The 20,138-nt window shown below is 42.3% G+C and overlaps 1 protein-coding gene across 2 annotated transcripts in view; it reads left to right on the top strand.

Annotated features, from left to right (window-relative positions):
• capn15 (calpain 15) overlaps positions 1 to 20,138 on the top strand; it is a 265,928-nt gene that overhangs the window by 77,663 nt on the left and 168,127 nt on the right. For both annotated transcript variants that reach the window (XM_052022107.1, XM_052022105.1), the window contains exon 2: positions 8,467 to 8,553. Coding sequence is in view for 1 of the 2 variants with exons in the window: in XM_052022105.1 (XP_051878065.1) it covers positions 8,467 to 8,553 (87 nt within the window). In the remaining variant the exon portion in view is untranslated. The remainder of the gene's footprint in view (positions 1 to 8,466; positions 8,554 to 20,138) is intronic.

Below are 20,138 nucleotides of genomic sequence, written 5' to 3'. Positions count from 1 at the left end.
CCAAAAAGAGGCCAGGGTCATCAATCTAAATAAAACAAGATGTAATGGCCTGAATTGGTTCTGATAGATTGGGGAAACTGGAATAAAAGGTACGAAAAGTAATGGCCAACTTTTAAAGAATTAATAGTCAAGAGAAGTTAAAAAGAATATTGGATCAAAGGAATAGGCGTATAATGTTGCCAAAGGAACAGTCACCTTGAGGACTGAGAAAATTTCAGGATTCAACAAAAGAGGACAAAGGCATTGAAAGTCTAAAGGAACTAGACTGATTGTTATAGCTTCTATAGACATGTAAAAAGGGAAGTATTAGCTTTTGTTAATGTGGGTCCCTTATAGCCTGAGACAAGTGAGATTACATTAGGGAATACAAAAATGGTTATTGGGCTTCCCCTTTTCCTATCTTTAGTCCTGAAGAAGGGTCCTGACCCGAAACATTGACCACCTGCTTTTCTCCATGGATGCTGCCTGGCCTGCTGAGTTCCTCTAGCAGTATCATGTTTTTCATTGTGTACAAGGACCCTTGGGTCCCTCTGAACATTAATACCTTTCAATCGCTCAGCTTTCAAAGATACATTTTTTTTAACCAAAGGGGTGTAGACCTGGATTAAATGCACTTGATCCCTGTATCCAAATCATTGATGAAGGTTGTGAACAGCTGGGCCCAGTAATGAGGCAAAATGGATATTTTGGAACCACATGCTGGGTTTCTGATTGGGTATCTTCTCCAACGCAAAGTTTGTCAGCTTCTACCTGCCTGGTGGTATTTTTTTGTCCTCAACGTAACCTATCTGTTACCTCATTCATATCTTTGTCACCCCTGAAGATGATTATTCAAAAGGCATGTTGGCTGTCCTCACAATCTCCTTAAATTCAGCTCATCGAAAACTTTCTCCAGTTTGTTATCCTGTGCCAAGATCTGCTTACCCATTAGCCCTGCCCTTGTGAACCCACACTGGCTGCCAATTAGCTAACAACTCTTTTTGAAATTTAAATCCTCATTGTAATCTTCTAATTTCCTCTTCCTTCCCTATCTCTGTAACCTTCTCCAGGCTTAAAGTTTCCTGATGGAGGGTCTCGATCCGAAACGTCGATAGTTTCTCTCCCCCCACAGATGCTGCTCGACCTGCTGAGTTCATCCAGCAGTTTGTTTTTGCTTAAAGCTTCCTCCCAAGTTTTGTGAGTTTTTGTCCAGTTTTGTTCCTTAGTTTCGTTGTGAACAATATCTTCTTCAGCTACGTAAACTGATGTTCATTCTTTAATCTCCTCTCCCTACCTTTCTGTCTTTTTTCTTAAGACCAAAGCTTATACATTCTCCCCGTGTCTGCGTGGGTTTCCTCCCACATTCCAAAGACGTACGGGTTAGGAAGTTGTGGGCATTCTATGTTGGTGGCAGAAGCATGGCGACACTTGTGGGCTGCCCTCCAAATCACTACACAAAAGATGTATTTCACTGTGTGTTTCGATGTACATGTGACTAATAAAGATATCTTATCTTATGAGTATCTCTTTCTTTGCCATGGTCTTGTTTTCTTCACTGTGCTTTTCTGAAATATTTTTTACATCACCTCCGTGTGGACTGTTTTTTTTCCACATGGAGGTGATGTAAAAAAGGCATTCCTGTTGATTTATTTGCAAATGGGACTTTTGGAAGCTTTTGTAATACACAGTATAATATGCGATGTTGATCGAGGGCACTTGCATATTATGTGACTCTTGTAAACTGGGACTGATATCATGCAAATCAGTTTTAATTAACACACTCCCTTGGTGAAAGTAGTAATGACTGAGCATTGACTAATGTTTGAAGTAATGACAAACATACCATCTGTTTGTACAGCCTGATGTGTTGATAACCTCGCATGAAAATTACAGAGAAAGGGAAGAGTGTGGCAGTGTGTTTGATGAAAAATTGTTAAGTGATATGCCTGAATGAATTGATGACATTATAAACTCAGCAAGAGCTGATGAGCTCAGGCTGGTCTCTTGTTAATAAATAAGACATAACAAGTATGTGTTGTATTTTACTCACCAGGTAGATCGCTTATTTCATGCACTTGACTAGCCAGGAACCCTAATAAAGTAGCCTTGTTCTTTGTTTGATTCTAATGGTTGCAAACAGGATGTCTGGGTAGTCTGTCTGTTTCCTGGTAAGCTTGGCTCCACAATGGAAAGTAGTACATTGATTTGGGGATCCCTGTGTGGGACGATGAAGGTGGAGATTGAGGAGGGGGAGGAATTATCTTCCTCCAACCCCTACTCCCATGGTGATCTTGAAGCAGGGTAACAGGAAACGCAGCAAGAACAAGATTAATTTGAGTATTTGTAAACCCATGTGCTTTGAGAATACAGTACTGCACGACAGCAAGACTTGCTCAAACAGGGTGGGTGTAGCTGATGTGGTGCTTCCTGTTCCTTCAGATAAACGTTTCCCATGGCTTTTGTTTCCTGCCTGGGTATTGCAACCGAAGGTGGAACTCCACTGCCAGCTTGTACCGAAATAATCTAAACCTTTAATCTCATTTTAGAAACGTTCCCATTGCGTGGATCCACCCTTTAATTGTCTCTGGCTCAAAATGCATTGATTTCTCTCCTTTTCTTGTCGTTTTACCACTTCTGAATTAAATACCCACTTCAAATTAATATGTTAAGTAAAAAATAATGGTGATCATTGGGGTGTAGGGAGTTTGTGCTTTAACTGTTATGTTTGATTAAGTTGACGAGAGTGTTGTCTGGATTGTTCAAACTCTGTGTATAATGTGTGCTGGAACCGTTTTGTAAAGAGTGTCCCGCTCTGTTAGTTCTCAGTGAAGCAAAGTAATAAGTACTTCTTAAACTGGATAGTGTTACAATGCAGCATATATTTGAGAGTTTGGAGCCTAAATTTGTACAAATTAGTGAAAGCTTTGTTTCTACATTGGCGTAAGAACAAAAAAGGAAATGTAAAGTTGTATTTCAAAGAGGAAAAAGTGCTGTAAATCCTCAGTGTGGTCAGGCAGCATCTGTGGAGGTATCTCGCCTATCAGAATCAGATTTATTATCATTGACTTATATGATGTGAAGTTTGTTGTTTTGTGGCAGCAGTAGTGCAAAGACATAAAATTACTATAAATTACAAAGTAAATAGTGCAACAGTAAAGGAATAACGAAGTTCTTCCCCTCCACAATCAGATTTCTGAACGATCCATGAACCCCTGAACACTACCACGTTTTCTTTTGCACTATTTATTTATTTTTGTAATTTTTATGTCATGCACTGTACTGCTGCTACAAAACAACAAATTTCACAACGTGTCAGTGATAATAAACCTGATTCTGATTCTGATCGTTGAGTGTGGATCCTGTACCTCCTCCCCGATGGTAGTAATGAGAAGAGGGCATGTCCCAGGTGGTGAAGGTCCTTAGTGATGGATGCCGCCTTCTTGAGGCACCGCCTCTTGAAAACGTCCTCGATGGTGGTGAGGGTTATGCCTGTGATGGAGCTGGCTGAGTCTACAACCCTCTGCGGCCTTTTGCAATCCTGTGCATTGGAGCCTCCATACCAGGCTGTGATGCAGCCTGTCAGTATGTCTCCAGTATTTTCTATACTTTAAAAAAAAATTTCCAGCATCCATACAATTTTGTATTTTTTTAATGAGTAAATTGAATGTTATTGCAGCACACACACCACAGGACTGAGTGAAGAACTTAACTTAGATAACACAGGATGCAAAAAAGTCATTCAGCTTTTTGAGCCTTTTCTGTCATTTATTTAGATCATGGACAATAATTCTTTTTAACTCCATTTACCCATTGTGGTTCTGTTTCCCTCAACACCTTTATCTATAAATATCTTATTAGCCTCAGTTTTCAAAGCTTAATTGACTGCCTTATGGGGTCTCCAGATTTCCAGTCCTACCTGTAAATAGATTGTGCTTTGTGTGTTTCTATTTGTTATTTTTTTGTGTGTTCTCCACAACAAAGTCTTATAACTACATTCCCAGCTTCCAGCTGATCTCTCATCGAATATAGAAAGAGATTAAAGCTCTTGTAATATTGCTTCAGGACAGTGTAGATGGAATATGCAGGCTTTTGCATTTCATCTGTGGAAAGGCACAGTGCCATTTCCGCACAACGTGACTGTCACAACACACTTGAGGTCGTACATGGGAAAACAATAACAGAATGCAGAATAAAGTGTTAGAGTTACAGAGAAACTGTGGTGCAGGCAGACAGTAAGGTGCAAGGCCATAACGAGGTAAATTGTGAGGTCAAGAGTCAATATATGCAATTGTTGTTGGTTGTATGTGTCCACCCTGAGCCTTAATAATTATCTCTGACTGTTGGAGAAAACTGCAAATAAACCACAGTTTTCAATGTGCCTCCAAACACTTGCATATAGAGGATGGTTATCTTGTGTGATTACTCCTACAAAAGGCATGTATTGTAGCAATTCCAGGCTGGGTCTTTGAAGTATTCTTCGGTAATTGTATTGCCTCTTGTATCCACCTGCTTTCAACTGAGAGGAGCAGGTCTGTCGACAGAGGGCTGGTCACTTTTGATGCTTGAAATATAGGATAATTTTGATGACTAATCTGCCACTTCCTGTTGGACAAATTCCTTGATAAGGGCTTGGCCAGAGGGCTCGGGTCGATTCTGACTCCACTGCAGACCATTAAATGGTACTGGGCTAAATTGCCCAGCCAGTGGAAACACAGGGTCTGTGACATGCAGAATTCAGTTTGGTGGTGGCCAAGGTTAAAAGGCAGCATCCAGTGTGTGCCCAGGATCTAGATTCAAATACAGTCCACCATGAAGGGATGACGTCCTCTTTTGCTGTTGCCTGCAAAGATCCTTCTTGAAATGACTCCTAGCAATGGGAGTCAGGGCTAACTGAACGTGCCTCAAAATTGAGCCTAATGTAGTATAAGGTGACCAGAGGCTGGAAGAATGGTGTGAAAATTGGAAATGCCTTATTGGACAGATAAAGCAGAATTCTGCAAGGATGCTTTTGATATCAGAGAGTCATACAGCTCAGCAATAGCTTTCAGCCCTTTGAGTCTGCTCCAAGTATCAGGCACTTATTTACACAAAGCCTACACTAATCCCATTTTTTCTCCTTACATTCCCTCCAACTCCCCCCAGATTCTACCACTGCCTGGTACACTAGGGCCAATTTAAGTGGCCACTTAACCTTCTAATCCACGTCTTTGGGATGTGGAGGGAAGACCAGAGGACCCAGAGGAAACCCATATGGTTACAAGGAAGATGTATAAATTCCACACAGACAGCACTGGAGGTCAAGATTCATTCTGGGCCTCTGCATCTAGGATGAATATCACCAATAGCCTGTCCTGGTCCAGCCATGTAGACGCCATGGCCAAGTAAGCACACCAGCACCTCTACTTCCTCAGGAGGCTAAAGAAATTCAGCATGTCTCTGTTGACCCTCACCAATTTTTATAGATGCACCATAGAAAGCATCCTATCCCAATGCATCACGGCTTGGTACGGCAATTGCTTTGCCCAAGACTGTAAGAAACTGCAGAGAGTTATGGACACAGCTCAGCACAGCACAAAAACCAGCCTCCCCTCCGTAGACTGTCTACTTCTCGCTGCCTCGGTAAAGCGGCCAGCATAGTCAAAGACCCCACCCACCCTGGACATTCACTCTTCTCCCCCTCCCATCGGTCAGAAGATACAAAAGCCTGAAAGCACGTACCACCAGGCTCAGGGACAGCTTCTATCCCGCTGTTATAAGACTATTGAACGGTTCCCTGGTACAATAAGGTGGACTCTTGACCTCACTATCTACCTCATTATGACCTTGCACCTTATAGTCTGCCTGCACTGCACTTTCTCTGTAACTTTATTCTGCATTCTGTTATTGTTTTCCTTTGTACTACCTCAATGACCTGTTGTAATGAAATGATCTGTATAGATGGCATTCAAAACAAAGTTTTTCACTGTACTTTGGGTCATAGAGTCGTACAGCACAGAAATGTGACAATAATAAACCAATGTACCATCTGTGAGTCAGTACGTCTATTCTCTGTGCCACCGTTCTACCAGATGTGTCGAAATATTGTCACTATTTTGGTTTAGGAAAGACTCATTAAATCTCCCTTCACTCTCCCTTTCTTCTCCTTCACCCACACCTGCATCTGAATAGGAGCAACCTTGTAACTGCAGCCAATTGAACATTAATGCAGTAACCCAGCCAAGCAAGCAGGAGAACAGGTTAGAGTGAAATCTGCCCAGAGGAACATCCTGTGTGCCTTAACGCTTCTTGTGTGGAATCATGGCACTCAAAGTGTGGACAGAGCAAGACTGAGAAATGTGTAATGGTCTTTTTTAAGGTATCTTGTTCCCTGTTTCTTTCCTTGATCAATCTACTTTCCTAACTGGTGTTAATTAATCCCTAACCCTTTCCTTACTGTCCCATCCCTCTCCATGTAATCTGTAAACAAAAACCTGACTACATAAATCCAGAAGGTCAATATGACAAGGTTTGTTAAAAAGGAACAGATTTTCTAATCTTTGCAGAATGGGTATTATTTTAGTAATTCCTGATCTTTTTAACTTTCTTTCCTGAAATATGCCATATTGATTCTTCCCAAAATGCATCATTAAATATAAATGGTGTTTTAGTATAGATACAACACTGTATATCCCTGGGGCGGTTTATATACACAGTTCTGCCACTTGAACTTACTTTGTGAAATCCTCATGCCTGTCAAGGGCTGTTGATTCTGACTGAATGCAGCCAATTTGAATTTGCAGTAAGTGGTAATGGATGTCCTTTATGAGTCTTGAAAAATTCTGCTGGAATTACTTCTCTAACGGTGCAGTGTTGCCGCTGATAGAGCTGCTGCCTCACAGCTCCAGTAACCTGGGTTCAATTCTGACTTCCACCGCTGACTGTAGAGTCTGCACCTTCTTCCCGTGACTGTGTGGGTTCCCCCGAGTGCTCCGGTTTTCCCCCACATCCCAAAGACTTGCGGGTTGATAGGTTAATTGACCACTAAGTTGCCCCCAGTGGGTAGGTGAGTGGTAGAACCTGTGGGAAGTTGATGGGAATGTGGGGAGAATAAAAGAAAGTGGGATTAGTTTAAGTGATGGGCGGCGTGGACTCAGTGGTCTGAAGGAGCTGTTTCTCTGCTGGATGACTCCATACAGGGAGAATGATATTCAGTCAATTGAATTGAATGATGTTCAATTTTAAACAAATTAATTCCTTTGTGTTATGATTTGTAATAATTTCAACACAAAATTCAAGAAGATGAGTTTTATGCCTTTTCTGAATTTAGTGAACAAATACGCTCATGACTGTGTGGCCAGATTCTGCTCTGACTCCATCTACAAGTTTGCAGATGATACCACCGTTGTAGGCCGTATCTCAAACAGCGATGAGTTGGAGTGCAGGAAGGAGAGAGAGAGCTTAGTGGCATGGTGTCATGACAACAACCTTTCCCTCAATGTCAACAAAACAAAAGAGCTGGTCATTGACTTCAGGAAAGGGGGCGGTGTACATGCACCCGTCTACATCAATGGTGCTGAGGTCAAGAGGGTTGAGAGCTTCAAGTTCCTGGGAGTGAACATCACTAACAGCCTGTCCTGGTCAAATCACGTAGGTGCCACAGCCAAGAAAGCTCACCAGTGCCTCTACTTCCTCAGGAGGCTAAAGAAATTTGGTTTGTCCCCTTTGATTCTCACCAACTTTTACCGATGCACCATAGAAAGCATCCTATCTGGATGTATCACCGCTTGATACAGCAACTGCTCTGCCCAGGACCGCAAGAAACTGCAGAGAGTTGTGGACACAGCCTAGCATGTCACGGAAACCAGCCTCCCCCCTTTGGACTGTCTTTACCTCTCATTGTCTTGGTGAAGCAGCCAGCATAATCAAAGACCCCACCCACCCGGGTCATTCTCTCTTCTCTCCTCTTCCATCGGGTAGAAGATACAGGTGCCTGAGGGCACGTACCACCAGACTTAAGGACAGCTTCTACCCCACTGTGATAAGACTATTGAACCGTTCCCTTATATAATGAGATGGACTCTGACCTCACGATCTACCTTGTTGTGACCTTGCACCTTATTGCACTGCACTTTCTCTGTAGCTGTGACAGTTTACTCTGTACTGTTATTGTTTTTACCTGTACTACCTCAATGCACTCTGTACTAACTCATTGTAACTGCACTGTGTAATGAATTGACCTGTACGATCGGCATGCAAGACTAGTTTTTCACTGTACCTCGGTACAAGTGACAATAATAAACCAGTACCAATTAGGTTGATTAAGTTTGAGAAATATTCTGGTGGGACTGTTAATGTACTTCGAAAGAGCACTCCTTTAACTTTTATCATATTGATTTTCACTCCTGTGACTTCCTTTCCCTGGTTAGTGTTTTACCATCTGGGTGGGAGCTAAAGAGAGAAAGAGAAACTGAAATTGAAAGTAAATTAATGATTTGTTTTAAATTCCAGATATGCAGAGACAGGGACACTGCAGTTCACTTCTACAGAGCGACCGGTTGCCCCTGTAGGCAGGACTGCTGCCTTTTGCACAGCAAGGTGAGTGTTGAAATTTCATGCCAAATGAAACTAAAAACCTGAGATCACATCCAATAATTGGAACTGATGCCGTTTTGTAAACTAGATTGAAAAATAGGAAATACCCATCTTCTACTGTACGGTTAAACTTTTTCTCAGATTTGGTCACTGTGGGGGAAAAAAATAGATAAACTTGCTGAAAAAGACAAGATTTTGCTACTAATGGTGGTCGCCTATTTTACCGATGGGAACCTGGCAATTGTTCTATGCTCATTTGTTTTGGTGTGTGAGTTGAGCTTTTATTAGCTCTCCTGCTTTAGGTGGTTCCTGGTCAGCCTTTAGTCCATGTCATAAAATTATAAGGGGCATAGATAAGGTGGACGGTAACAGTCTTTTCCCCAGGGTAGGGGAGTCCAAAACTAGGGGGAATAAGTTTAGGGTGAGAGGGAAAAGATTTAAAAGGGACCTGAGGGGCAAATTTTTCCTGCAGAAGGTATGGAATGAGCTGTCGGAGGAAGTGGTTGAGGCAGGTACAATAGTATCATTTATGGATCACTTGGATAGATACATGGAGCGGCAGGGCTTGGAGGGAGGTGAGCTAAATGCAGGAAATGGGACTAGCTGGGTGGGCACTGTGGTCGGCATGGACTGGTTGGGCAGAAGGGCCTGTATCTGTGCTTTATTGCTCTATAACTCTATAAATCTGGAGGGAGCTTCCACCAGGATGCCTGAGGATATCTTTGCATCACAAGTTCCTGTCTGATTTGGTGACTTGCTCGAATTGTTGGTGTAGACTGTTTGTTTCATTGATGGTTGGGTTGCATTATGATCCTTCAAATCTTGCTTTGTTAACCTTAGTTGTCTCAGTGAACTCCTAAGTAGTCATTGGAAGCAACATCAACCAAGGTGTGCAACCTTGTGTGGCACACAAAATATGAGCCCGTGTGTGTATATTTCCACTGGGATATCAAGACCAATGGATCTGTGCCTGATTGGTAGTGAAAATCTTCACGTAGAATCATAGAAAATTCATGGCGTAGAGAGAAGCCTTTCAACCCTTCAATTTGTGCCAGTTGAGAAAGAGCTATCAACCTAATGCCATCTCTCAGGACTGCGTCTGTAGCCTTGCACATCACGGCTCTTCAGGTACACATTCCAAGTCCTGTTTACAGCAACACAAAAAGCACTGGAGGAACTCAGCGGGTCAGGCAGCATCTGTGGAGGGAGATGGACAGTCAGCGTTTCGGGTCGAAACCCTTTATCTGGTCCAGATTTCAGCACCTGCAGTTTCTTGTGATGAGGCTTTCTACTTCTCCTACCCATTAAGGTCTTTGAGTGAAGAAGTTTTTCCTCATCTCCCTTCTAGTCCTTAATTAATTACTTTAAATGTGTGCCCCATTTTTTGACTCCTCTCTTCGGAGAACTAAGTCCTTCCTATTTACTCTTCCTAAACTCCTTATAATTCTGTACACCTCAATTGAGCCCCCTTCGGCTAGCTCTTTTCCAAAGAAAACAACCTTAGCTTATCCAGTCTTTCCTCATTGCAGCAACTTTCCAGGCTTGGCAATATCCATTTGTATCACAGGATCACGTAACACCGTTGTTTCTTCATGTATCTCTCCCTCATGAGCAACTCAACTATGCATTATATAGCCAAGGTCACCAAGTAAGGCAGAGGTAGCAATGATAATGGATGTTTCCCATTTTTCATACAGACTTCCTCAGTGTGCTGTGGGAGCGAGCCTGGGTCAGACAATGGAAAAATTACTTGTCATCTTTCAACCTCCTTTAACCTTGGGCAGTTGCCTATATTCTTTCCTTTCCTATTCTTTGGAAAATAACTCATTTTGAGATGTACTTTTTTTTTCGGTTGGTGAAACATTTTGCTTTATTCACTGTTTTTTGTAAATGTCTTCCTTGCTGGGGAGTTGGAAGCTTTCTTGGGATTTAAGTCCTGTGCATAATCCTTGAGTTTCTACGATGGCACAGTATGGAATGGGTTGATTAAGATATGAAGCAACATTTTTTTTAAAGGATGCACATGACTTTCAACATCAAAGAGCACTCTTGAATGTCTGATTAGATACAGTTTGAGTGAGCTTTCTGCATGCTGGTTTATTGGAATTAATCCTGGATAGTTTTGTGATCTTCTCTTCCTCAATAGGCAGAGAACTATGTTGTCTGTAGGACCATGGTTTGGTGGAAAAAATGGAATAGACATGGCCATGTTATTCACATCAATGAACAGACTGTACAAAGTGACTATATATAAACTTCAGTTTCCTCTTCCAAATGTCAGATGTAAAGTTTTACTTGACCAATAGCTGTATCTGGAATGGGTGGGCTGTCTTATGAGGAAAGGTTGGACAAGCTAGGTTGTATCCACTGGAGTTTTCAAGAGTGAGAAGGGACTTGATTGAAACATAGATGGTCCTGAGGGGTCTTGACAAGGTGGATGTTGAGAGGGTATTTTCTCTCATTGGCCAACCTAGAACCAGGCATCACTGTTAAGAAATAAGGATTGTTCATTTACGATAGATACAAAGTCAAAGTCAAGTTTATTGTCATCTGCACAAGTCCATGTGTGCACAGATGCAATGAAAAACTTACCTGTAGCAGCGTCACAGGCACATAGCATCAGATAAGCAGCATTCACAAGAAAAACATAAATTTAACATAAATTATACACAATTTCTACCAGAAAGAACACAATTAGAACAAAAAAAGCAAAGTCCATTTTAGTGCAAAGTGGTCAAAGTGTTGCTGAACTGTAGTGATTAGGGTTTTGCCAGTTGGTTCAAGAACTGAATGGTTGAAAGGAAGTAGCTGTTCTTGAACCTGGTGCAAGGTGATACGGTTGGAGGATATGAGACAATTCCTTTTCTTTCAAATGGTCATGAGATTTTGGAACTCTCTTCCACAAAGGGCTATGAGGCAAAGTCTCTTAAGGTTTTAAGCCATCAGGATCTATCTACCTGTAATAGTCAAGGGGTGAAAGGTAGATGGGAATTTGAGATTGCAGTTACATCAGCCACGATCTTATTAAATGGCAGAGCAGGCTGGAGGGACAGGGGCCACATACTGCATAAGTTTGTATGTCAACAACGAGGACTTATCACCCTTAAAGGCAAAATACTGTGGATGGTGGTTTCTGAAATTAAAGTAGAATGTACTGAGCATGTCAGGCAGTGGCAGTGGAGTGAGAAACAGTTAATGTTTCAGGTTGGTGACCTTCCAGCTCAGAACTCGTCTCCTTCACAGTAGAACCATCAAGCATGGTTTGCTACTACTTGTCTGAGGTTACCAGCTTTTAGCCTGAGATTGGAGGAAATATCATTTATTATATGGAAAACACAGGGAAAGGGTTTTGTCATGGAGAGTCCCAGGTGGCTGTAGAAAAGTAGAAAGAAGGATCAAGAATGTGCTTATGCCAGAGAGGGAGCAGAAAAGTTTCACAAGGGTATTGCCAGGATTGGAGGGCTTGAGTTATAAAGAGAGACTGGATAGGCTGGGACTTTCCTCTGGAGTGAAGGAGGCTGAGGGGTGACCTTAGAGAGGTGCATAAAATCATGAGGAGCATAGATAAGATGGATGGTCACAGACTTTTTCTCAGGGTAGGGGAGTCTGAGACTAGAGGGCATGGGGTTTAGGTGAGAGGGGAAAGACTTGAGGAGCAAGTTTTTCACACAGAAGGTGGTGGGAAGGAGCTACCAGGTGAAGTGGTAGAGGTGGGTACAACTGCAATGTTTAATAGGCATTTGCTCAGGTTCACTGGTAGGAAAGATTCAGAGGGATATGGGCCAAACGCAGGCAAATGGGACAAGCTCAGGAAGGCACCTTGGTGGGCACGGACAAGTTGGGCCGAAGGGCCTGTTTCCTTGCTATGTAACTCTATGATTCTCAAGGTTCAATATCAGTAAAGTAAAGGGCATCAGCCATCGAGTCGAACTGGAGGTTATCGAGAATGGTGGGCACAACTGGCTGAGGATTGTAGGTTGCACCCAGTCATTATCTGGACCCAGTAGAGAATGCAGAAGGCAATGGAATGGTTATAATGGAGAAGAATAAAGCAGATAGAGAAGTAATCCAGTAATTAACTCCCCCATCAGTTTAAGCCATTTTCCAAGCCCAACACAGCAGTTTAGAAATTCTTATTATTTTTGTGAGTCACTGATTTGATTGTTGAGTTCCCAGGAGCGTCAGCTCACACAGTTACAGGAACTGACTTTAAACAAATCAACCATGATCAGGCAACTACCTAGAGGCTTTATGCAGAACAAAACATTTTGTGTCACAGAAACTATTACTGCTCCAATTCCCTTCAACATGGTTGACTCTTAAAGGTCTTCTGTAAAGACCTGGCAAGCCATTAATGCACCACGGCCACTGGGGTCAACAGACAAAGAATTAAACTGGATGGACTGCCCAGCATTGACCTGGGAACTGAATTCACGCATGGGAAAGTTGCTCACAGAGCCCTTTCAACATCCTCCTCGTAAACATCTGGGACTGGTATCTAAATCGGGAGAGCTGTCCTACAGATTGGTCAAGCAAATAGACTGACAAAATCATCACCAGGATCATACCTTGCAGATAACGTTCAGACTCTTCCATCACGATCCCTGGTAAGTCCTGTCCCACCGGCAGACAGGCCCTCCAAGGAGGCAACATAGTGATATACATGGCAAGGTGGAGCAGTCTTGGGAGTTCTCAATGTTGACTGCAGAGACCATGAAGTCTCATGGCATCAGGTCATACATGCAGAAGGAAAGCTTCTTCTGTTTATCACCTATCGTCCTCCCTCGGCTAATGGATCAGTGCTCCCCTGTAGTGAACAGTGCTTGGAAGGAGCAATAGAAGAGCAAGGCCACAGACTGTAGTCTGGAGGGCCTCAGTGTCCATCACCAAGAGTGGCTTGGTAGCACTGAGCTGGCTGAGTCTTGAAGGACTTACTGCCACACTGAGTTTCCAGCATGTAAAGAATGAACCAACATAATGGATAATCGTGCAGTTATTCCTGTTTGTAAAAAGCAAGACAGATCAAAACCGGCCAACATCGCCCGATCAGTCTACCCTGAATCATCAGATTTCTGAATGGTTCGTGAACACTCGAACCTCATTATTCCTTTTTTATTGCACTATTTACTTATTTTTGTGACTTATGGTAACTTTACGTCTTTGCACTGTACTGCTGCCGCAAAATAACAATTTCACGTCATATAAGTCGGTGATAATAATTCTGATTCTGTTCAACATAGAAGGTGCTGTTGACAGTACTGTCCAGCAACGCTTACTCATAAGTAACCTGCTTTCCGATGCTTCGTTTGGGTTTTATCTAGAACACTCAGCTCCAGTCCACGTCACAGCCTTGGTCCAACATGGACCAAATATCTGAATTCCAGAGACTAGGTGGAAGTGATTGCCCTTGACATCAAGGCAGCTGTCGACAGAGTGTGGCATCAAGGATCTCTGGGAAAATTGAAGTTGGTGCACATCAGTAGGAAAAGACTCCGATGGTAGGTGGTTGTGGTTGTTCCATCATTCCAGCCCCAAGACATCACTGCAGGAGTTCCTCAGGGCAGTGTCCTAGGCTCAACCATCTTCAGCTGCTTCGTTGATGATCTTCCTTTCCATTCGTAAGGTAAGCAGTAGGAATGTTTGCTGGTGATTGCTCCCTGTTCAGTTCCAAGTCCTCAGCAAATGAAGCAGCCCGTGCCTGCATGCAGCAAGTACTAGACAATCTTCAAACGTGGGCTGAGAAGTGGCAATGACGTTCTCACCACAGAATTCCTGATGAATAATTATCTCCAACAAGAGAGCGTCTATCCACTCGCCCTTGACATTCAGTAGCATTACCCATCACTGAGTCTCCAACCATCAACATTTTGAGGGTCACCAGTGATCAGAGGCTCAATTAGCTAATCACATGAATATCGTGGCTACAAGACTAGATCAGAGGTTGGGCATCCTGTGCAAGTGACTCCCCTCCTTTTACACTGGGCTGGATGAGAACAGCTCCAATAACACCAAAGTAACTCGACATCATCCAGGACAAAATAGCCCATTTGCTCCCTCCACCACCAGCACTCAGTGGCTGCAGTGGGAATGTTTGGTATGGATATAAATCATTCAACATATGATCTCCTCCCCTACAATTATTCACCCAGGATATAAGTGGCATGTGCTTGTACGAATTTCTCAACTGCCTTCGAACTTCCCTGGATCTTCTGCAATAACAACAAACAACCTTGTGGACAAGCTCAAGCCATGAACCCTGAGGTGGCCTTCACACCCTTCACTTGGTGATGGTATCTACTAAGATGGTTGAAGGAGGGAACAGCATTCTCTATCTAAATAATTAATGATGGAATATTGTTCCATGCTACTTTCCTGAACTTAACTCGAAGCAGGAATGTAGAACTGCGGAGAGAGGTCATCTGGCCACTGTGCAGTTTCTGGGTTTCTGAAAGAGCTCCCCACTTAGTTCTCTACCTCTCCCCCAACACTCATTCTCGTATATTTATAACTAAGCTATTGTGGATTCTGCTGCCATTGCTGACTTGTCCTTCAGGTCCAGGTTATGCTATTACCAGCTGAGGCATTAAGGAAGTTGAGAGGATCATTGTTTTTATTGATTGCAGCCTGCTCATTACATGTGTCTCCTGGCCATCCTTGTGAGGGTGTTAATCATGGCCTTAAAACTTTAAAATTCATAAACTATTTTTATAAATTTTAACTGGGCTGATGCCTCTGGTAAAGCAAGAAGCTTATCCTTTAGCGTTTTGCTGAGAGATAATATTGCCTTGTCCAGCATGTAAAACAAAGTGCATTCATTCATTTAGTGTTACAGGCAGTGTTAGTTTCGGCTGACAGTCACCAAAGAATATTGAGAAAACAGATCAAGCCTGCCAAACCCACTGTCTCCTCCCACACCAGCTGCACTAGTGCCACAAGAACCCAGTGAGGAATAAGTGGGAATGATTTTAAATCACACCAAAATAAATCAAATACTCATTGAATAAAGAATAAGAATATAAAATCAAATCATATAGAAGATGAGAATCAGCACACAGACCTCTTGCATCATTTAGCAAACCCAGTTCTAACCTGGGCACCTAAGGAAGAGTGAGAAATATGGACCTCATCAATAATGCCCCATCCAGAAATAAATCTTTTAAAGCCTGCTGTCATGGCCAAGGATTGATCAACACGAGGACAAGTTGCAACAGAGCAGGTTTATTGTCAGCCTGAAATCCTGCAGATCAGATGAATTTTGGCATTTACTGCATGGAATTGCATCCTCATTAGAAATCCTATAAACTGTGGGATGAAATTCATCTGTTGTTCTTTAAAGGTCCTTCATAATCCCACCTTCAGTTAAACCCTTGACATTGGGAGATTTCCAGTTGGGGCCAATTCAAAATGATGCAGAAATAGCACAGGTCATTTGGGACCAATTCAATCAGTAACACTCGAGGAGAATGTTGGTGGGTACATGTGTTTATCCAAGCATAAACATGAGCAGCCATTATATATTTAAAATAAAAGCAGAAAATGCTGGGAAAGCACCATTGGGAAACTGTGCAAATGACAGTCAGAATCACACTGTTAGCTTAATTCTTTTCCCCAGTGTACTTCAGATAACAGCACAGTGCTGGGAAATTCACAGGCGTATCAAATGGTCATCTTCAAAGAAGCTTATCCTTCAAAGAAGAGGCTGGACGAACTTGGATTGTTTTCTCTGGAGCGTTGGAGGCTGAAGGGATATATAAAATTATGAGAGGCGTGATAGATAATCAGAATCCTTTTCTCAGGGTAGCAGTTTAAATGCTAGAGGGCATAGCTAGTGAGGGGGGAAAGTATAAAGGAGAGTTATGAGGCAGGTTTTTTTACACAGAGAACGGAAGGTGCCTGGAATGTGCTGCTGGGGGAAGTGGTGGAAGCCGATATGATAGCAATGTTTAAGAGGCATTTAGACAGGCACGTGAACAGGCAGGGAATTAAGGGATACAGACCGTGTGCAGGCAAATGGGATTAGTTTAAATTGGCATCATCGTTGGCACAGATGCGGTGGGCCGAAGGGCCTGTTCCTGTGCTGTGTTCTTATTCTCTGCCGCACCCAGCCTGCAAGGATCACCAACACACAAGTATCATTAGGAAGAAGTTTAATTGCAATTAGCGAAGATTAGTACTGCAACAGCCTCTTTACTTGTATATCTTAATTTCACGTGAGTTGGATTTGCAACAAGGAAGATGTAGGATTTATTTGCCAATAAACATTAACATTAAATATAGAACAAGACAGAAGTAGCCAAAATGATGTGAGTGGGATGGCAGTTACTATGAGTCTGAGAAGTTTAATCTCACCTGATGGTGTTGGGAAAATATGCACCATCAGAAGAAGTTTAATTACAGGGTAATCACCTGATCATCCGCAATTTCAGGCCAACAGACAGGACCATTATTTCATACTTAATAAAATGTCTTTCTCCATCACTGCACAAAATAACTGCTGTCAGGGGAGCTTCACAGCTAATATATAAACATCTTCCTTCGGCACAGGCCTGTAGAATGACATTGGTGCTGCATGATGTAGATTAACCAGCACTAGACATACAAAGTGATTCGCACAGAGTTGTGATTCAGAGTCCAGTTGGGCTTGTCTGCACAGTTGCACACATGTGAATTAGCAGAAGTAGGTCACTTGGCCTCTCAATCCTACCGTGCCATTTAATAAAATCATGACTGATTTGATTCTAACCTCAATTCCATGTTCTTGTCTGCCCCTAGTAACCCTTCAATCCTTTGCTTGTCAATTATCCATCTACCTCAGCCTTAAGAATATTCAAAAATTCTGCTTCCTCCACTCTTTGAAGAAGACAGTACCAAAGATTCACAACCCTTCGAGAGAAAAAAAATGCCTCATCTCTGTCTTAAGTGGATCACCCCTTATTTTTAAACAGTGACCCTTGGCCCTAGATTCTCCCACAAGAAACACATTCACCCCATCAAAAGACCCCTTGGGATCTTATATTTCAGTCAAGCCCTTTCTCACTCATCTAAACTCCAATGGGAGTCAAACCTGGTCTATTCAACCTTTTTACACATGACATTCCACCCATTGTGAGACTAGTAAGCATTCTCTGAACTGCTTCCAATGCATTCACATTCTTCTTCAAATAAGGAAAACAATACTCTACGCAGTACTCCAGATGTGATCTTTCCAGTGCCCTATATAACTGAGGCATAAACCCCTTAATTTTGTATTCAGTTGCCCTAGCAATAAATGATAATGTTTGGTTAGGTTTCCTAATTACTTGCTGTACTTGCTTACTAATCTTCTGCAAATCATGCACTGGGACACTCAGATCCCTCTGTATCTTATGGTTAGATTTATTTTTAAATCTGTTATGTTTGATTCAGGAGAGCAAAAGGAGCTCTGACATCTTAAAAACAAAAGCTTGCAAATAGTGACAATGTTTTAGCAATCCCATGTCAATGAAGGTTGGTAACCTCCCTGCTGTAAATGACTGAGATTAATATTGTATAACTTGTAAGCAACTTTCCTTCACTGCATTGTTCTGGAGAAAAAAAACGTACTTATACTGAGAGAAGGCTCTGTACTTTGCTTCCCCTCTTTACTGAGTAAATTGACTTTGTTTGCTGTGGAATAAACTGTTTACTGTCAATTATATGTCCCACCATCAACTCCAGATTATTGGTTGATGCAGTGTTGGTGATAAGTACTCAACGAAACATTAGAAGGAATTTGTTGTCACAAACACAATGTGAGTTACGCAATCTATGTGTGACTTAAAAAAATAACACAGGCCCAAGATCATTCTACATTTTTGTAACACTGCTATATCCTGGCCCTTCTGATGCTGCTTGAAGCTGCTTGTTTGGGACATTAGCTTACCACAGCTGTCCCCATTTTCTCTCTATCTCAGCTCTGATGAAGAGTCTTGGACCTGAATGTTAAGTGTTCCTCTTTCCACAGATGCTACCTGACCTGCTGAGTGTCTCTAGTATATTTTGTATTCTGCATTAGATGTTCTTGGGATTATTACAAGAAATATGCTCAAACCACTTGGTGACATTTGCTTGTTCCTTTTCCTTTAAGTTCATTAATTCTATAGAATAGTAGGAAGGAAACCTGTCCAGTGACTCTGTGTTGTTGCCTTCCAAAGCTGTGTAAAGCTGGGCCAAACCTTATCTGTCTTGGAATCATATTGATAAGCAGTAACATGGTGGTGTTGCAGGTAGTACATCTGTCTCACAGCTACACTGATTTGAGTTTGATTCTGACTGCCAGTGCTGTCTTTGTAGAGTTTGCACATTCTCCCTATGTTCTGGTTTTCTCCCACATCCCAAAGGTATCCCTCTGATGGTCAGGTTAATTGACCACCATAAAATGCCCCCAGTGTAGATGAGTGGCAAGAGAATCAGCTAATGAGCATGTGTGAGAGAATGGTTTGCAGGCAGGTGGGATTGCTCTGAACTGCAGTATAGACTCAGTGGGCTGCATGGTTTCCTTTCATGTCATAAGGAAATATGGAAAAATAATAATTTAGTAACTGAGCAAACAGAAGTCACTTTTAATCAAATCAGTTTTTCATTTGACCTTTTGTGCATGAAGTTTGTGCCTCTATTGATTTCCTGAGTATTATAGCTGGAATTAGCCAGGCAGAACAGCAGTGCATCTATTCAATTAGTAATAGTCTGTATGTTCATTACTGGGGGGAGGAAGCAATGTAGCAAATGCACAGCATCTTAATCCATTCTCATCCATTTCACGGTGTGGATTCCCTTATGTTTTTGAAAGAAGAACATTTGCTGGAAATCAGAGCCATTCTTGCAAGATTTTTCTGCTGAAGATGTAGTACTTTTGTGCAGGAAAAAATGGTTAGGAGAAAAAGCTTGTTAGACCCCAGAATATTTCATTTATTTTTATGGATCCAGGCGTCACTGGTAAGGACAACATTTATTGCCCCTTGAAAAGTTGGTGGTGAACCACCTTCTTGAAACGTTGCAGTCCTTCTGGTGCTATCGGGGCAGAAGTTCCAGGATTTAAACCCAGCAGCCATGAAGGAATGGCGATATACCTCTAATTCAGAGTGGTGTGTGATTTGGAGGAGATCCTGCAGGTGGTGGTGTCCCCATACACCTGCTGTCCTTGTCTTTTATGCTAGTAGTGGTCACAGATTTGGGAGATGTCGGAGTAGTCTGAGCGAGTAACTGCAGTGCATTGTGTAGGTGGTACACACTGCAGCGAATGTGTGGTGAGGTGGAGGGAACTAATGTCTTTAGTTTGATGATGGGGTATCCGTCAAACAGGGTGCTTTGGTGTTGAGCTGCCTGAGGTTTGTTGGAGTTGCACTCAGCCAGGCAAGTGGAAAATTTTCTACACACCTTGACTTGTACCATGTAGAAGGTGGACAGGCCTTGGGGTGTAAGATGGTAGGATACCCAGCCTCTGACCTGCTCTTGTAACCATGGCACCTTATGTGGCTGGTCGAGCTTCTGGTCAATGAAACCCCTAGGATGTTGATGGTGTGGAACTTGGCAATGGTAATGCCATTGGGTATCAAGGGTTAATGGTTAGA

The sequence above is a fragment of the Pristis pectinata genome, chromosome 8 (genome assembly GCF_009764475.1).
Source record: "Pristis pectinata isolate sPriPec2 chromosome 8, sPriPec2.1.pri, whole genome shotgun sequence".
Taxonomy (NCBI): Eukaryota; Metazoa; Chordata; class Chondrichthyes; order Rhinopristiformes; family Pristidae; genus Pristis; species Pristis pectinata.
This window is presented reverse-complemented; position numbering and strand designations above follow the sequence as displayed.